General features: G+C 41.5%; 1 protein-coding gene and 1 long non-coding RNA gene across 3 annotated transcripts; both read left to right on the forward strand.

The window, feature by feature from the left end:
* Nucleotides 1-1,018: 1,018 nt before the first annotated feature.
* LOC113744459 (uncharacterized) lies at nucleotides 1,019-2,175 on the forward strand. Its single transcript, XR_003461551.1, has 2 exons — nucleotides 1,019-1,581; nucleotides 1,665-2,175. It is a non-coding gene; the product is annotated as an uncharacterized LOC113744459 (long non-coding RNA).
* A 1,202-nt stretch (nucleotides 2,176-3,377) lies between these two features.
* Nucleotides 3,378-16,987, forward strand: LOC104925299 (phosphatidate phosphatase LPIN2). Of its 2 annotated transcripts, none has more exons than XM_019271635.2 (20): nucleotides 3,378-3,507; nucleotides 9,339-9,539; nucleotides 10,473-10,568; nucleotides 10,696-10,994; nucleotides 11,069-11,185; nucleotides 11,295-11,421; nucleotides 11,550-11,991; nucleotides 12,273-12,372; nucleotides 12,628-12,815; nucleotides 13,632-13,725; nucleotides 13,811-13,880; nucleotides 13,969-14,052; nucleotides 14,228-14,307; nucleotides 14,736-14,892; nucleotides 15,153-15,301; nucleotides 15,382-15,468; nucleotides 15,561-15,713; nucleotides 16,187-16,301; nucleotides 16,462-16,565; nucleotides 16,654-16,987. In XM_019271635.2, exons 2-20 carry the CDS (start codon nucleotides 9,348-9,350, stop codon nucleotides 16,796-16,798), a joined length of 2,799 nt encoding a protein of 932 aa, XP_019127180.1. In that variant the 5' UTR covers nucleotides 3,378-3,507; nucleotides 9,339-9,347; the 3' UTR covers nucleotides 16,799-16,987. The 2 variants fall into 2 exon arrangements, with proteins under 2 accessions (XP_019127180.1, XP_027129891.1); XM_027274090.1 differs by having other exon boundaries at nucleotides 3,401-3,507; nucleotides 11,298-11,421.
* The last annotated feature ends 255 nt before the right edge of the window (nucleotides 16,988-17,242 follow it).

Genomic DNA, 17,242 nt, shown 5'->3' on the forward strand with positions numbered 1-17,242 from the left:
ATATGCAAGCTGTCTTGTCTTGTCTTTTTAAACATAACTTGGACCCCAACGACAAGCTATGATACCCTAATGATGCTCCTCAGACTAAATTAAAACTAGTAGAAGTAAACACAATATGGTGCAAATGGGTTAAAACATGATCTTTACTGTAATGTGCCATTTCACCAGATTTTACATTTAGTCCTGTTTTGTTATTCAAACATCACTTCCACTGTCTCCCTGTCTGTACCGAACACTGTATGTTTGCCCACTGTCACTGTTGTTATTCACCACTGTTATGACACTCCCTTCACAGTCCATCATTAATGATTACGATGCCTCGTTATTTGTGATTATGATGATAACGATGCCACTGTAATGAAGACTGTTAGTTATTGTTGCATCACTTCCTATTCCCCTGTTTCTTGAGGACACTAATAAAAACAAAGCATGTACTTCCCCACTTCCTCCTCCTCTTCCTCTTTGAGTTGCCTCACGTTTAGTTTGAACCTTTCCAACCCTTTCACTATTCACCTTGTTGTTTCAGTTTCCCTTTTTTTCCACTCCCAGTCACAATGTCTGTAGACGTGGACTGCTCGAAGATCAGCCACCAGCATGGAGACAACCCCTCTCTTTCTACCGTAATAACCATGGTGGGCTTGATTGACGAAGCTCTGGAAGAAAAAAAAAACACAAACAGAGCGAACGAAATCAAGCTCACCTGAGTGTAATCACCTGAGTGCTGTTTCCCCTTGTTGTCTGGTCACCAGCACCCAATGGTATTGTCATATAGTAGAAATATAGGTTATAAATCACTTTACTCATTAGTTTTATCACATGAGTACTTCTGCTTTAGACGATTGGAAGTCACAGTCCAGCACATGATCTCACATTTCTGTACAGATTAAACAAATAGTACACACAGGCAGGTTTCTCCCTCTTTGGACAGAGCCAGGCTAGCTGTTTCCCACTGCTTACAGTCATTATGCTAAGCTAAGCTGCTCCTGTCGTCTCCTGGATGTAGTTTCATGCTGAGCAGGACTGTATGTCTGTAAGTCATAAGGGATGTATCTATGGCTTAATTACATATAATTTTAAACAGAATAGATTGACCTATTAGAAAGTGGGCTAAAACCAGCCCACTTAACAGCATCCATTATATGATGCGCCTAATTTTCTAATTTGGGAAACGCTGGTTTAAACTGGTTGAAGAGTCAGATCATTTTACTTAAAATGGAGCGACACCCTTCCTTGTGTTTCAGGCAGAAATCAGTTGAATTATTAGATATAATGCATCCCAAGAAATGGGTTATAAAATGAAGGGAATACGGGTTTGGATAGATTAATTATCTGGATAACTTTCTGAGCTCATTGAACCTCCTCGGTAAGTAGTAGACATCATTCTTTGAATGGTGTGTTAATTCTGATTAAAGCATTAACTCGAGTTATTCTCCTTTCAGCTTGAGATTACAGAGGGAACACCTGACTTGGGTGTGACTTCATATTGGACTGACGCAGAGGGAAATGTCGTATATGGCCCAAATACCCCAACGGAAAAGATGAAAAGTCCCGTCACTGGAACAAAAAAGGAGAAGCGAAAGGGTGAGAGGGCTGAAATGAAACACGTCTGTTAGTCATTCGTCATGAGTCAGATGAAATGTTTGCTAATGATTGATCTCTTGCAGAATCTGTAACTAAGACTCTCCTAATGGAAAAGATCGAAGGCAACGAGGAGTCTGAAGTGCAGGAAGATAAAGAAAAGGTCGCAGCAGAACCCAAAGCTTCAGACCCAGAACAAAAAGAAGATGCAAAAGAAGAGGCTGAGCAGACGGTGACCTCCGTCCAATCGGATGCTCCCGAGCAGCCTGCAGCGGCAGTGGAGGAGCCAAAAACACAGAGTGAACCCAGTGAAGAAAAATAACGAGTATACTCGCATTTACGTGCATATGCTACAAGTGTGATGTGGGCTTTTAATATGATTGATGATTTATTTTAAATTTGATGTTGCTTTTGCTCTTGTGTTGAGAATATTCCACATTTGTGCAATAGAATAACTTTTGTTTTATATCTTGTATTCATGACAACACTTCACAGACCACTGTTTTTATGGTTTGCCTGCATTTGATTTGGATATTTTGTCTACTCTGTGTATCTTTTTCATCATATTTGCTTGAATAAAGGATGCTGATATACATATCTATTGATTTAAATGGTCACATTTGTTAATATATAGACTCAAGACTCAATTTTACAAGGGTGAGGTGCTCACTTGTTGGAGAGAAGAAAGCAAACATGAGAAATACTTGGGGTGAAAGAGGCCTGCTGCTCTGTATATGATCGTGACCTCTGACCTCCACATGGAGAGACTGGAAACTGAATTTCTTCACTGTGATATTAATTTGCTGCATAAACAATGAGCATGTTGTATTGCATCCGCCTTGGATCAAATCTGATCCAATAAAAAAACTTAAAATATATTTCTGATGGTACAATAATATATGTTATCCAAAATATAAAGTCAGTCCATCAGTAATACAACAGTTGGAACAACTGTAGAGTCATTCTACAAAACATTAAATATATGTTCATCCTCCAAAACAGCATATTTCACACCTCAGACATTACAGTCCTTCTTAATATTACTAATAAATGTACACCATCTAAGATGTAATATATGAAATACACTTTTTACACTAGTGAAAATGTCCCAGTTTTTGCAAAGCATCAATAGAAATGTATATTTATATTTTAAGACCAGTATGTAGAAATCACCTCCTGTGTAGTTGCTGATTTCTTCCACATTTTCTCCCTGTTAAAAGTTTTTTGTGGGCAAATTTTTTCCTCACTTGAACTGAGGGTCTAAGGACAGAGGGTGTCACTCCCTGTACAGATTGTAAAGCCCTCTGAGGCAAATGTACTTTGTGACTTTGGGCTATACAAATAAAATCTGATTTGATTTAATTTGATTTCAACCCCCTCATGTCAGTCTCTCCTTCCTAGAAAATCCTTTTAGTGGCAGTGTTTAGTTTGTCGGTCATGGAAGTTCAACATGCCACATGTGTGAGAGGGTCCTTGTAGATAAAGGTTTCATTCTAAGAACGAAACAAAAAACAAACAAACTCATTATGATTCTTATTTTCAGGTGATTATACACTAATGAAAACATAGATATGCATATTATATTCCATTTCTGTCGTATGATTGTACATAGAGCCAACTGTGACAAACCCCCTGAAATGTAATATACAAGTATAAATCTGCAGAAAATGAAAAAATCCCATAATTTAAATCAATTTAAGCGTCATTACAGATACTTTTAGAGGTTAGTAGTGCAAGAAAAACCCCGACATCCCTCCTTAAATGTCTAATAATTAACCCTGATAATTAACCTCATCATATGTCCTCCTCCTGCGCTGTCATCACGTGCAGCCTGCGCGCTGCAGGGTCACGTGGCGTGTCCGGCTCAGCCGCAGAGACTCGTCGAGCTGCCGAGGTGCGACTGCCGCCGGTGAGCCTCCACTGCAGCAGGTAAGGATGATTTAACCGGCTCTTCTCCTCAGTACCGCCATGTCACACTTAGGATAATAAAAGTAGACAGAGTAAATACTAATGCGGGTTAGTGCCGCTCCTCTGTGCTGTAAAAACACCGGTATCGGAGTCCTTGAAACCTTCCTGGGGAGTCATTTAGCGGCTTGGTTGTAACTCCTACTGAATATATATTTTTAAGTGTTGTATTATACATATCTATGTTATTTGCTAATGTACGACACGTTGTTTCTATTTATAAAATCCTCCTAAATGTCTCTGATGTCAAATTACCCCCCCGCAGCTGTGTGTCCCTGAACGCCTCATGGGTTTTTAAGACGATACAGGATGACTTGACAACATCTACAGGTGCTTTTGTGCACATTGGACTCCATTCCCTGTCTATATCATGAACATTATGAAGCAGATGGACTTGTTTTTTATGATATTGAACTCTGTGGTTAATAGTATGAAGGTTTTATCTAACCCTCAAACAGAGATAAGGACCCTGAGTTAAGATATATCACTGTACTGTGGCTCTTAAATGTGATATGAGAGCCAGCAGGCTGTTTACTGAGATTCAGGCTATAGTAACACTGTTGTTTTTAATAATAATGAGAACATCATTTATATAGCATCTTAAAAAATGGTTTATAAAATGCTTTGACAGCACCAAAATAGCAACAGAGAACCAGGAACTGAAGCCAAAGAAGACAAATTAAGATTTTGCTTATGTTTTTTCCTTCTTAAAGTCTGAAATATAGCTAAACAACCAGTGAATGTGAAGGTATTTACATTAATAACATATCTTTTGACAGAGATCATATCTGCCACACATACCAGCACCAAGATATTGTCACATATCGTGCTGAAATCATTTAGATTTTGAAATCAATATGCCAAACAGATGCGTTTAGTGATCTTCAAATATGATTTGATTAATCAGGAACTGATAACTGGTGGTTTGGAATAAAAACCTGCAGAGTCAGTGATCAAAACAACAACTGGATGACGCAGACTCACGTTGTACACTTGGATGTAGCAAGCAGGACATACGTGCAGGGACAGGGAAAGCTAGATTTGTGCTAATCTTGTAAACAGGATTAACACCTCTTAAGGTTCCCTCAGTGTGTCGTGGATGAGAACTGGCTGTGCTGGATTTGTATCATCGAATACTGGGGCATTTTCTTAGGTAGCACACAAAATATTACCAATAATAAAAAAAAAACAAAGGTTTAGGAGGTTGGTTAACTTTATTCTAATTGCACTGTATCCATGGAGACCGCTTATTGTCTTAATATGAGGCTGTAAAGGGCTGAAAAACAAAGCGGAGGAAGAACATCTGCGTGTTGTCACTTTTGGTTTTGTTTCCTTCTTTTGTTGTTTCATGACTTCAGAAATGTAGTTGCTGACAAAACAATCTAGAGCTGAAACAGCTGATTAATGTATTAGACAGTTGACAATACAGTTTTGCATAAAAAAATGTTTGATTATCAGCATTTTTGCTGATATTTATTTATTTTCTTCCGTGATTGTGAAGAGAACTTTTGAGTTTCGGACTGTAAATATTCAAACTTAACATAATTATCAGGTTTTTAGGACTCCATGGTAACATTTAGGTGGCTTTATTTACAGAAGATGACAAAAAATTAAATATAATATGCATAGCTATGTTTATATTAGTGTATAATGACCTGAAAATAAGAATCATTGTGTTTTTGTAACCTTAAAATGAGCCATGAGTGAACCATGTTGACCCGCAATGTCTCTACAGTAGCATTTCATGGCCACTGTAGTATCCTCTTCCCGTTTGGAAAGGGAGAGTGACTAGAGGGGGTTGCAACCTGCAGCTATACTGTTAGATGCCACTAAAACCTACACACTGATCCTTTAAAAAAATGAACTTGACCGCTCAGCTGATGATGAAAAGTGATAAGTGCACCTTCAGCTGAGAATGTTTTGCCAAATATAAAAGTCTATACATAAACACTAATACTGATTAATGAACAAACGCTATTTGAACTTTTATTTTCAAGGCCGCCCACATCACCACACTGCTACATCTCAGTTCAAGTGTTGCAGCAGAGCGGTCTGTGTGACGTGCTGTGGGAGTTGAGGCTCTTACTAAATGTGGTGAGGTGTGTAGATCACGCAGACTGTGCAGTCAGCTCACCAGAGAGTTCTGGTTGTGCAGCGTTGCTATCACGGCTGATGACTCTCATCTAGACACTTCTGCTTTGTCCATTAAATGAGCGCTGCACTTTGTCTATACAATGTTCTGTGCTGGATAAAGCCGCAGCACAGTGCATGGGCACACTGTACTATTATCAACTGGTGCCACAATATGTACACTGCCTGGATGCTGGATGGTGACTTTTGTTATTTTGTTAGTTTGTATTAGTTCAGTCAGTTACAGCTTTGGGCAAGACTGAAATAACTGACCAGCTATTGGATGGGTTGACATTTTGTTCAGATATTCATGGCCTCCAGAAGATGAAGCCTACAGACCTGATCCCCTGACCCTTCTTGCCAACAGCAGGCCAAAGTTTTCAGTTACTGTATCCAGAGAAATATCCCAACATGTACTTGATGGTTTGGAACATTTTGTGCAGACATTCGTGCTCCCAGGAAGATGTACCGTAACTTTGGAGCTAAAACCTGAATTTTCCTTGAGCGCCTTGAGTGAAAGTCAACTATTAGATCAATTATCTTAAAGTGTTAGTTTGGATACATAGAAGTGGGATTGTATAAGGTACTTATCTAAAGTGTATTACCTACAGCAGAGATTGGCCAGTTTGCCTTCAGGCCGTGGTGGACCAGTTACTCCTGTACTCTGTGAGGTAAAATTGTCAGTGAGGTCTGGTGGCTTTGAGCAATATAAACAGGTTATCTGACTAAAGCGGTATAAATTCTCTAAATATAGTGTATGCTTACACTGGTATTGATATTTGTTTATGTATTTTTTATTTTCAAGTGGCTAAAATACGTTTTGCTGCCGAATTGTCCACATTAGTGCATCGTTTATCTTCTGTGCTGCTTCTCCAAACTTGGGTCAAGCCTGCTGATAACTGATTATGAATAAGCACCTTATAACCTTAAAACCTGTAACCTTGTAACCTGAACTATCCCTTTTTAAAAATGTAGTTTAGACATTCATGTTCCCCTCAGGATGACCCATATAAGTGCAAAACTCAACAGTCCTATCAGCTTCAGCTGTGCTATTGCTTAGTAGCATTTATCCAAAAGAGAGCCACTAGCATTGCTCTATAGACATTCAATCCTAAAGTCTTTAGTGATCCACTGACTTTTTATGGAGTTTAGTTTGTGACCTCTAAAAACAGCTGACCAAATTCCTGCACCTCAGCTGAGATTAATGCTAACAGACTACAGCATGCTTAGAGGCATTACCGTGCCAATATGGTCAGTCATACACTGACATACACTAAAATGCAGCTGTGGCTGTGACTCTGTCTTTGTTTTTCTCATCATAGAGTGGATGATTAGTCATCTATTAGTCAAATAAATAATTCATAGATTAAAATGTTCCCTCAAGCTGTTCTCTCTGTTGAGACTTTTAGAGCACAGGTTGGCAGTCACGGGTTGCTGGTGCTAAGAGGTTATGTAACCGTTTCATGGTTCAAGCTTTGGGGTAATTTTCCCTCAGAGAGTTTGTGCTCAACCAGAGTGGTTAGACAGGATGTAGGAGCTGTGGTGCATGGCACAGACCAGGAGCAGGTTGGCGGATGAGGAGGCCTTAGCTCAGCCTCGGTCCTGTTGGGGTGACATGGAGCTCTCAGGAAGGTTTAATGTAGAGCAGCAGGACCGGCGGCTGCACCTGAGGTCCTCTTGGTCTCTGGTGAGTTGGGGTGCTGGTTAGACGTCCATTTGAATATGCAGAGTGAGTGATGTTTTTCATTATTAATTTGGGGCTCTGTTAGAGTTCATTTAAAAGGAAAGCTGACTTCATCTTTAACCCGATTTTTAGAGTCTGTCTCTAACCCTAACCTAAAATTAACACCTGTAGATTACCTTTCTATTGGGTGTGACTGATAAAGAATAATCACATGGATAAATGAATTAAATTATATTGTATTCACACAGAATACAGAATATTTCCATAAAGTCAGCAGCAGAAGCTGCAATCAACAGTCGCTGATCTCGGTGTAGCCATAATCCATCAGAACCCCTGCGAGACGAGAACAAACAGAAACTCATAGAAGAAGCTCAGTTACTAACACGCATTAACAGGACATTAATGTGTTCAGATGGAGAGAAGAGCTCAGTGCATCATCAAACCGGCCCAGCAGGCCTGTAGCAGCATCACTAAGCGATGGTTCAGCACCTGATCTATCTTAAATGTGGAGAGGGTGTCTGAATCCAGAACCAGAACTGGGAGCTGGTTCCACAGGAGAGGAGCTTGATAGCTGAAGCCTCTGGTTCCCAACCTACTTTTGGAGACTACAGGAACCACAAGGAAGCATTCAGTCTGACAGCATGGTGTTATAAACATGAAGATTTCAAATTCTGTTATGCAAAGAAGTTAAAATGAGAGAAACATGACTTCTTTCCCTGGTTCAGGTCAGTGAACATGCTACATTCTGGATCAACTGCAGAGTCTTAAGAGACTAACTGGGGCAGCCTAATCCAGCCTGGACTGATACAGTATGTGCAGAATGTTTATGTGTTTTTACTACCACCACTTAAGTGCATTATAGTTTAGTTGGTGGCTGAATGGTTTCAAAGTCAGCTCAGCTCAGATTTAGTTACCGTAATGTCCTACAAACTGAAACACTCGTTAAGTTTTATCAATGATCTCAGTCTCAAAATGAAAGTGTGAAAGTGAAGTGGCGTTGTGTGGTTGACACAAGATGTACAGATGTGTTTTAAAACCACTCAACCTACTGTAGACTCACAGATCAGTTCCTCAGACACACAAATCTTTGTCTTTTGGGGATTTCCTTGGTGTTTAACTAGTTTGGTCACATTTTTAAAAGTGTGTTTTCATGAGGACGTGTTCAGGAATGAGTGAACGACTGAAAACAGAGAGCGATAATGATAAAAGGGTATCAGCTCGTCTTCATGACAGGATGAGATCTCCCTCTGTGTGCAAATGTACTTTTCTAGACGGGTTTAATGTTTGTTGATGCATCAACTTAGCATCTGTTAACTGATTTAAATTAAACAGGTACAAAAAATATTGTGGCTTTGCAACATAAGGCCTGTTTTCTTCCTTTCCCGTTAGCTGGATGTTGCCAGTGCTGCCTTATAGCATTACGCACTTCACTCAAGTCGTAGTAGTGCAGAAAGAGATGTACAGGTTGCAGAGAGTGTCAGAGGCACCGTTGACCTGATTAGACATCAGTGTAGCATCAAAATGAAAGTGAAAGTTACTGTGAGGTAGAACAGTTATATAATGTTGCTGTAAAATGCTCATATGACCTCCAAACTGCAAACCACATACATTAATAAGAAAGTTTAAAAAGAGCTAGAGTAGTTGGCTGACCTGAATTGGACTAATTATGACCCAGTGTTCCTCGTGGTGCCAGAAACACAAACTGTCCAGGCTCTGCTCTGGTCTGCAGCAGCCTTGTCACTGCATTCAGGGTCGCCTGATTAAGTCCTGATCAGCTCAGGACTCTTTTGAGGAAAATGGGACACAGCCGCTGTGTTTAGGGACCAGCTTGCATTTCACTTTGCAGACTATTCTGAACAACAGGAGCTTTAATACCAGGACACTGGCCTAGTAAAAAAAAAACTAGTGCGTGGTTTCATTCTGCTGGTTAATTCTGGTGTTTGTAGGTTGTTACATATATTCTGTATGTTTTCGCTGACAGGTGGACACCATGAACTACGTGGGGCAGCTGGCGGGCCAGGTGCTGGTGACAGTAAAGGAGCTGTATAAGGGGATCAATCAGGCCACTCTGTCAGGCTGCATCGACGTGATCGTGGTGCGACAGCCTGATGGGACGTTCCAGTGCTCCCCGTTCCACGTCCGCTTCGGAAAACTGGGAGTGCTGCGATCCAGGGAGAAAGTGGTGAGGATAGTGGGAAAGTTTGTATTTGTTCCAAGGCAAACATTTCTATTCAACTCCTATGCTTAGTTGAAGTAGCAGCATGTTGTTATATCCCCTCCTCCAGCATTTAAAACTCTAACGTGGGATAAATGTGCAGCTTGAACCAGCCTTTCCAGTGCTGTGACTGAGCTGCACAATCGATTTTTTATTCTTCCTCTCCCCTCTTCTTCTTTTCCTTCCCTCTGAAGCTCTCTGAACATTACCATCCAACCCACTCTCTGCCTCTCTTGCCCTTCCTCTCTATTTATAGACACTGCGTAGTCGTCAGCTGACGACTGAGGTGGGATTCACAGACTAAAGCTCAATCAAGCCTCTTATTCCCAACTTGGAAATTCATCCCCATTCAAAAAAACAAAAAATGTGTCTTACAGGAAAGCCTCATCTTTTACATGCTTACGTGAGAGCGAGACAGCGCAGGAAGTAGTCTGTTGTTGACAGAGACCGTTTCAGTGATTATGTAAAGCATGTGGGTTAAAAGCATCTCTGTCACTGCTGAGAAACAGAGCAGGAAAAAATCTGATCTGGACGTCATATCAAATGTCAGCATCTTGCAGAGACTTTCAATAGATTTGAGTTTATTTTTAACCTCGATCATTTAAAAAAATGTTCACGTTTAACAATCTAGTTCCACCCAGGCGGCCCAGTTTTGAGTCTGTTTGATACACAGAAACTCGTGGCTCATGCTGCAAACAGCAAGCCTTCATACAAACCGCTCTTTGTTTCTTTCTCTGGCTTAACTGTAAATCTGCAGGTAAATCTGTGGCACAGTTCTTCTTATAGCTTTACTGACTCTTACTGGGGTTAACGCTAAAACCTGAGGAGAGCACGGTGAACTATTGTACACAGTAAAGCTTTGAGTGCTTCCTACAGCAGTGTGTTTGTTTGACTCTGCAGATTGACATAGAAATCAATGGGGAACCTGTGGAGCTACACATGAAGCTCGGAGACAACGGAGAGGCCTTTTTTGTCCAGGAGACAGAACAGCACAACGTGAGTTTCTCCAAGGGCATTCCCCTCATCCTCTGCTGTATATATACCTGTATAACATCAACATGCAAGTTAGAATTTAGCTCAAAGCATGGCTGTAGATGGATTTCTTTCTTTTACCCCTTCACAGGAGATCGTCCCGGCCCACCTGCTGACTTCACCCATCCCCACAGAAGAGGCTCTTTTCAGGAGCAGAGAGGCCAGATGTGCGGGAGCTGTGACAGAGAACATTCAGCCTCTGAGTCCAGAAGACCCGACCTCTGGAAACCTGCAAACCTGCTCCACCACCACGGCTGTAAAGAAGAGGAAGAGACGCAGGAGGAAGCACAAAGCCGAGCCACGCAAGGAGGAGCAAACTACACCTGCAGGCGGGGAAGTCGAGCTGTGCGAGCTCAGCTCAGATGAAGAGCATAACACGTACAACGGACGGTAAATACTCAGTTTGAAAGCTCAGTGTTGTTTGCTGTAAACCGTCTGTTAATTTATCTGTTTCCTGTCTCCAGGACGTCTTCGCTCTCCATGATGAAAGACAACATGGACCACAGGCAACAGTCCCCCCTCACCGCCCTCGAATGGGACAGCTACCCTTTCTCTGATGGAGACTGGTCGCCTTGCACTACGTATGGGCCCTGTGAATATTTATATCGTTCATACAAACAGAGACAAACAATGAGACAAAATTTCCATTTCATCAAAACAGAGTGACTCAATGGAAATGTTTGTTTACAGCAGGGAGATGTCCGGGCCCACGTCGCCCAAGAGCGACTCTGAGCTGATGGTGAAGCCTGGACAGAACATGCTCAGGGCCGAGGCCCACATGCAGTGGACCTGGGGAGAGTTTCCAGAATCCACCAGGGTGAGGTTCAGGTCTAGACTTGTACAAATCTAGTCTAAACTTTATAACAAGGGAGGAACCTGTGGGGTGGAATTGCAAGTCTACTTCGTGTCCTAATTTCTGATTGTGCTGTTCTTTCTCACATCCAGGTCAATAAAAAGGACAAATCCGAGCCAAAGACTTTGACCATCACTCCCTCTGAGAACACACATTTCAGGGTGATCTTGAGCACAGAAGCCATGGAGGAAGAGTCGAGGGAAGGAGAGAGAAGCACAGATCCTGTTTGCAGTATTGTAAAACCAGAGCCCCGGACCATCAAAGTCGACCTGTGCAGCTGCAAACCACAACCCCCCGAAGCTTCATCACACAGTGCAAACATTATCAAGCCAGAGCCAGACCTTTCAAATATAATCTCTAGCAGGTTTACCTCCGAACCATGTCCCACTAACTCTGATCTCGGCACAAAACCCATGCACAAGAGGTGGACGTCTTCACCGCCCAGCCGCAGGGACAGCGGCTCGGCTGCCAGTGGGAGCGGTAACATGGCAGGAGACTCCTCGAAACCTACCGACTCCCCCATCAAGAGGAGAGGTAACGTGACTTCTTTTATAACTCACTCTGAAAATGTGTTAACTGAACTAAATGTGTGAAATGAAAGTCTTATTTCTGTTCTGCATCTTTATTAACGTGGGAAAGTAAAACTCCAGATAGAGTACAGAAGGTACTCTACAGCTAAATGTAAGTGGAGGTTAACAGGAAGGATGTGGTTTCTGTTTGGGCCTAGACTTCACACTCTGTCTGTGGCTGCTCCGCATTCACATGCACATAAAAAAAGACTTCCGGTTGACATCTCGTATCTTGCTTTCATGAAGGTGTGAGGAAGAGGAGTCAACATCAGGGGCCTGAAGATATTTACCTGGATGACCTGAACGCTCTCGAACCCGATGTTGTTGCCCGTTACTTCCCAAAAAGGTACGAACCTGAAGTGAAGTGGAGTTAGTACAACTTTTAGTATGTGACAGTTTAATATTTGTGCTGTGCAAACACAATTTGAACTCAAATATACTGAGTTTGCAGCCCTCGCTGTAAACAGGACCACATTAGATGTGATTGTCATTACTCTGCAGTTCCTTTGCAAGAAATAAAAATGGCTGCAGCTGTTTATACAACTCAGCGATTCTTGCTGTGTGAAACTGGGCTGTGTGTGTGTGTGTGTGTGTGTTTCAGTGAGTCTGAGCAGGTTCCTAAACACTGGGTCGAGATGGGGAGGCGCTCTGGATCTCAGTCGCCCCAGTCTGTCGGCAGCGCGGCAGCAGACAGCGGCACCGAGTGCCTGTCCGACTCCGTTGGCGACCTCCCTGACGTCACGCTGTCGCTGTGCGGAGGTGTTGGTGAGAACTCGGAGATCTCTAAAGGTAACAGTTACAAATTACAGCAACACTTTTTAGTGTTTTGGAAAGTTCAGCAGCAGCTAATTGTTACTCACACTGCATATTATGAGGTTATTTTGTAGATGATAGAAAAGGATTCATTTGTTGTCTGTCTGTTAAATCCTTTGCTTTGCCCTCCACCTTGCATTTTTACATGTTTTACTTTTTTACCTTAAAGTACAAATCTTTAATTTTTATCTTTTATCTAATTCACCGATTCACAAACTGTGGGTCTTCATTATTTCTTAGATAAGGTCGTAAGAAAACTTTTACAAATAGTGTATACATTAGGCCTACGTTGCAGCATTTCATCCATTCCTGTGAAGAAAACTAAATGAATATTCTGAGCTGCTTAACAGCCTCGTCCTACATTACAAACATGAAGCTAACAGAACAATGATCAAGTGTCACAGAGACCTGTGAAGTATTAAAGATTGTTGAAAATGTAACAAAAAAAAAAGTTTCAAAGAAGCTCAGTGAAAACTCATCTCTGACGCAGTGCTTACAGGAAAGGAGGAACCGTTTTACAGAAACTTCCTGCAGTTATTGTGTTCACTATTTGGGTTAACTGTATATTTTATCAGCTGTTCTATACGGTTAGTTATGCCTTGAATATAATATGAAATCTCCATAAATCATGTTGCTTAGTCAGGGGTCGTCATTTGAAGTTAAAGGTTGTAAAAGTATTTTTTACATTTGTCTCTTAGCACATTAATCATGTTACTATCATCCTTAAATAAGGAGGTTGCATTGCATTTTTGACTCACTTGCATGTTTTTTTATATGTTTCATTTATTCCAGATAAATTCATGGAGCACATTATCACCTACAATGAATTTGCAGAGAATCCAGCAATAATCGATAATCCCAATCTGGTGGTTAGAATCGCAAACAGGTGAGTCACTTTCTGATTTACAAAATGGTTGGACGTTGATGACGTGCAAAAGCTTAAAAACTAAATTACAGCTTTTTTCCCACAGGTATTACAACTGGACACTGGCAGCGCCGCTGATACTTTGTATGCAGGCTTTTCAGAAGAACTTACCAAAGGTATTATAACGTATTTGTTATACAAGTTAATCTTATACTGTCGCTGCTGTGTGTCTGTTCATACATGAATCATGTATGTGAATGGCAGGCTACAGAGGAGGCCTGGGTGAAGGAGAAAATGCCCAAAAAGTCTGGACGCTGGTGGTTCTGGAGAAAGAGCAGCGTAAAGCAGGTACCGAATGTGTTGACAGAATACCGTTTGCAGTAGTTTGCATTGTAAACGAGTCTAAACAAATGAAGGACAGGTTCCCCAAATGTTGTCACTCACCATTTCATCCATGTTTTGCATTATTATGTAAAGAAGCTTTCATTGTTTATTGGTTTTAAACTTATCTTCCTCTGTTCAGTTGTCATCAGAGGCAAAGTTAGAGAGGCAGGAGTCTCTAACCAGCGAGAGCCCTGCCCTTCACCAGGCCCCAGAAACACAGTGAGTCAGCAACAAAGCTCTGCCCTTCACACAACACGACAGTGTCGGGTAAACATCGTGTCCCACACAGGCTGGATTAGCCTGTTAGTCAGCGAGCAGTGCTGCTGTTTCATGACTCAACATTAAGAAATAAGGAGACCTTTACATGCCGTTTGAATCAGGTTGATTTTAGTGTTAGAGATTATTAAAACTGCATAAAAACAAAAACATCCTGTATGTTTACTGCTGAACAAAGCAGAGCTATGAGGTCTGCTGCCCTCTAGTGGCTTTGAATGATTCTGCAGGTTTTTGTTGACCCTGAATCACACTATCAAGTATCAAATGTGGCTTAATATCATGTGTATCATGCTTATTTTGTCAGATATATCTAAAATATTGCAGGTTGTTCTAGTTTCCATCATGTTAACGTTGTGGTTTCTCTCCTACAGACAGAAAGCAGCAGAGTGGTCCAGCGACGACGAGACTAAAGAGCTGAACGCTGTGGCACCTGCTCTGAAACCTACTGAGCATGTGCAGACAGAAGGCCCTGCTCCGGCGCCTTGTCACTCCTACAAGAAGTCCCTCCGCCTGTCGTCTGACCAGATAGTAAGACTAGTGTTACTGGTAGTGTGGCTAAAATTAGGCAAAGAATGAAGCTGCTGATTAAGAGCACTGAAGTGCAGTGAAAAAGGTCAGCCTAAGAGGGAAGAGGAAAGCTTTTGATTTATTTTGTGCAGCCAGAAACTCTGTTGGGTTGCATTTTGGGTAATGTAGGCATTAGGTTTTAGAAAAGAAGAAGAAAAAGAAGATATCTCTGGTTGTGCCGGATCGATTTTGAAACTGAACTCATCTTGTGTCTCTCACAGGCGAGCCTGAAGCTAAGAGACGGGCCTAATGGTGTCACCTTCAGCATAACCACTCAGTACCAGGGCACATGTCGCTGCGAGGGCACCATCTACCTGTGGAACTGGGACGACAAGGTCATAATCTCGGACATCGACGGCACCATCACCAAGTACGAGACGAGTCTGAACATCTACCTTTTCATTATGTTGTGTTTAACGGCCTACATTCAGTCTAATCTTCTTCCCACAGATCAGATGTGTTTGGTCATATTTTGCCTCAGCTTGGGAAAGACTGGACTCATCAAGGAATTGCAAAGCTTTACCACTCCGTGCACGAGTAAGACACAGATTACTAAAAGATGTCAGACAGTGAAGTGGCTCCATTTAAGTGAAAGACTGAACGCATCAATGAATATCTGTCTGCTGCAGGAATGGTTACAAGTTCCTGTACTGTTCGGCCCGAGCGATCGGCATGGCTGATATGACCCGAGGATATCTGCACAGGGTGAACGACAGGGGGACTCTCCTGCCTCAAGGACCCCTCATGCTCTCCCCCAGCAGCCTCTTCTCTGCCTTCCACAGGTAAGACTCCCTCTCTAAACATTTGATCTAAGCAGATCTCTGCTTTAAAAGGTACCAGTCTGCAAGAAAACTACAGAGGAGATCAGTGGAGAAATGTCTGTTCAGTTTGCTTTGCTAGAATTAAAATGTGCTCTTCATGAGCTGAATAAACAAACAAGGCCATCATGCGAAAAGAATGGATATTTCTGTGCAGTTATTCTTAATGCCTGGGTTGGATTTGTTCGATTTCCCTGCAAAATCAATGAAGCGAGGGGGCGGAAACACTGCTGCCAGAATCAACAACAACAAAACGAAAGTTCTTTGTAACTTCCTATAATACTAAAACCACACTGTTGAAAGTTCTACATGAAAATTAAATTAAAAGTTTTGTATATTTACACTGATTTAAAACTTTACCAAGCTGAAGCTAAAGTTTATTTTGAGTGTGCAGCACCAGCACCAGCAGGTCTGTAATCTTTTCTTTCTCTTGTTAGAGAGGTCATAGAGAAAAAGCCTGAGAAGTTCAAGATCGAATGCCTCACCGACATCAAGAACCTGTTTTTCCCAAACATGAGTCCCTTCTATGCGGCTTTTGGAAACAGAGAGAGCGTAAGTGTAACATTTCCTCGCATCCTTTTCTTCACGTTATCATCACAGCAGGTTATATTTTTATGAAAAGTATAGAATTTACCGGCCGCAGAGACGTATAATTAGATGTTCAGTTAGATGCCGTGACTTTGAAATGATCCTTTTTTTCTGATGTTTGAAGGACGTGTTTGCCTACAAACAAGTGGGCGTGCCTGTGTGTCACATATTCACAGTGAATCCCAAAGGAGAGCTAATCCTCGAGCAAGCCAAAGGCAATAAAACATCGTGAGTATCAGTGGAGTCATTGTTTGTGTCTGTGAGCTGCATCTCAGACAAATGTTTATTGTTCCCATCGCTGGTTTATGTCTTACAGATACAGCCGTCTGAGTGAGCTTGTGGAGCATGTTTTTCCTTTACGGAGTTCACAACACAACGTCACCTTTAGCTGCCCGGAGTTCAGCTCCTTCTGTTTCTGGAGACAACCCATCGCTGAAGTGTGTTTGGAGGAGCTGCTTTAACTGTTTAATTACTTGAAATCAACGACTGTATGCACTGGTTTAATACCGATAAGTCTTTCTGTAAGGCCACTGAAGTAGTTTGGACACATTCCACTTCAGTGAAAAAGTTTGGGATGTTAATGTATCCCATGTATTCTCATTTAGGATCTTCCACTTGCAGAGTTTTTTCTTTGTGTTGTTAAGAGGCGTTTGACACGTCAGCTGTTTTTCTTATCGTTTGTTATGAGAAGATGTAGTGTTAGCCGTTGTTTTAGGTAGTGGAGGTGCAGAAACTATACGAAAATACAAGGTAATATTTATATCAGCTATATTTTCATCCCTTTAAGGCCTTATTCACACTATTACAGTCTTATTTCATCTTTGCTCCAAATGTTCAGGGTTTTGCACTAATATGCTTAAAAGAAAGAAATGTGAAATTGTCTCAGTTAATAAATGCATTACCGC

Source organism: Larimichthys crocea, chromosome XXIII (genome assembly GCF_000972845.2).
Source record: "Larimichthys crocea isolate SSNF chromosome XXIII, L_crocea_2.0, whole genome shotgun sequence".
NCBI classification, from domain to species: Eukaryota; Metazoa; Chordata; class Actinopteri; family Sciaenidae; genus Larimichthys; species Larimichthys crocea.

Excerpts from the sequence above, each read along its gene's own strand:
- LOC104925299 (XM_019271635.2), top strand. The coding sequence starts at position 9,348 with ATGAACTACGTGGGGCAGCTGGCGGGCCAGGTGCTGGTGACAGTAAAG. Across the intron at positions 14,053-14,227 it reads GAAAGAGCAGCGTAAAGCAG|TTGTCATCAGAGGCAAAGTT; the intron begins GTACCGAATGTG and ends TCCTCTGTTCAG. Across the intron at positions 16,566-16,653 it reads GCCAAAGGCAATAAAACATC|ATACAGCCGTCTGAGTGAGC; the intron begins GTGAGTATCAGT and ends TATGTCTTACAG.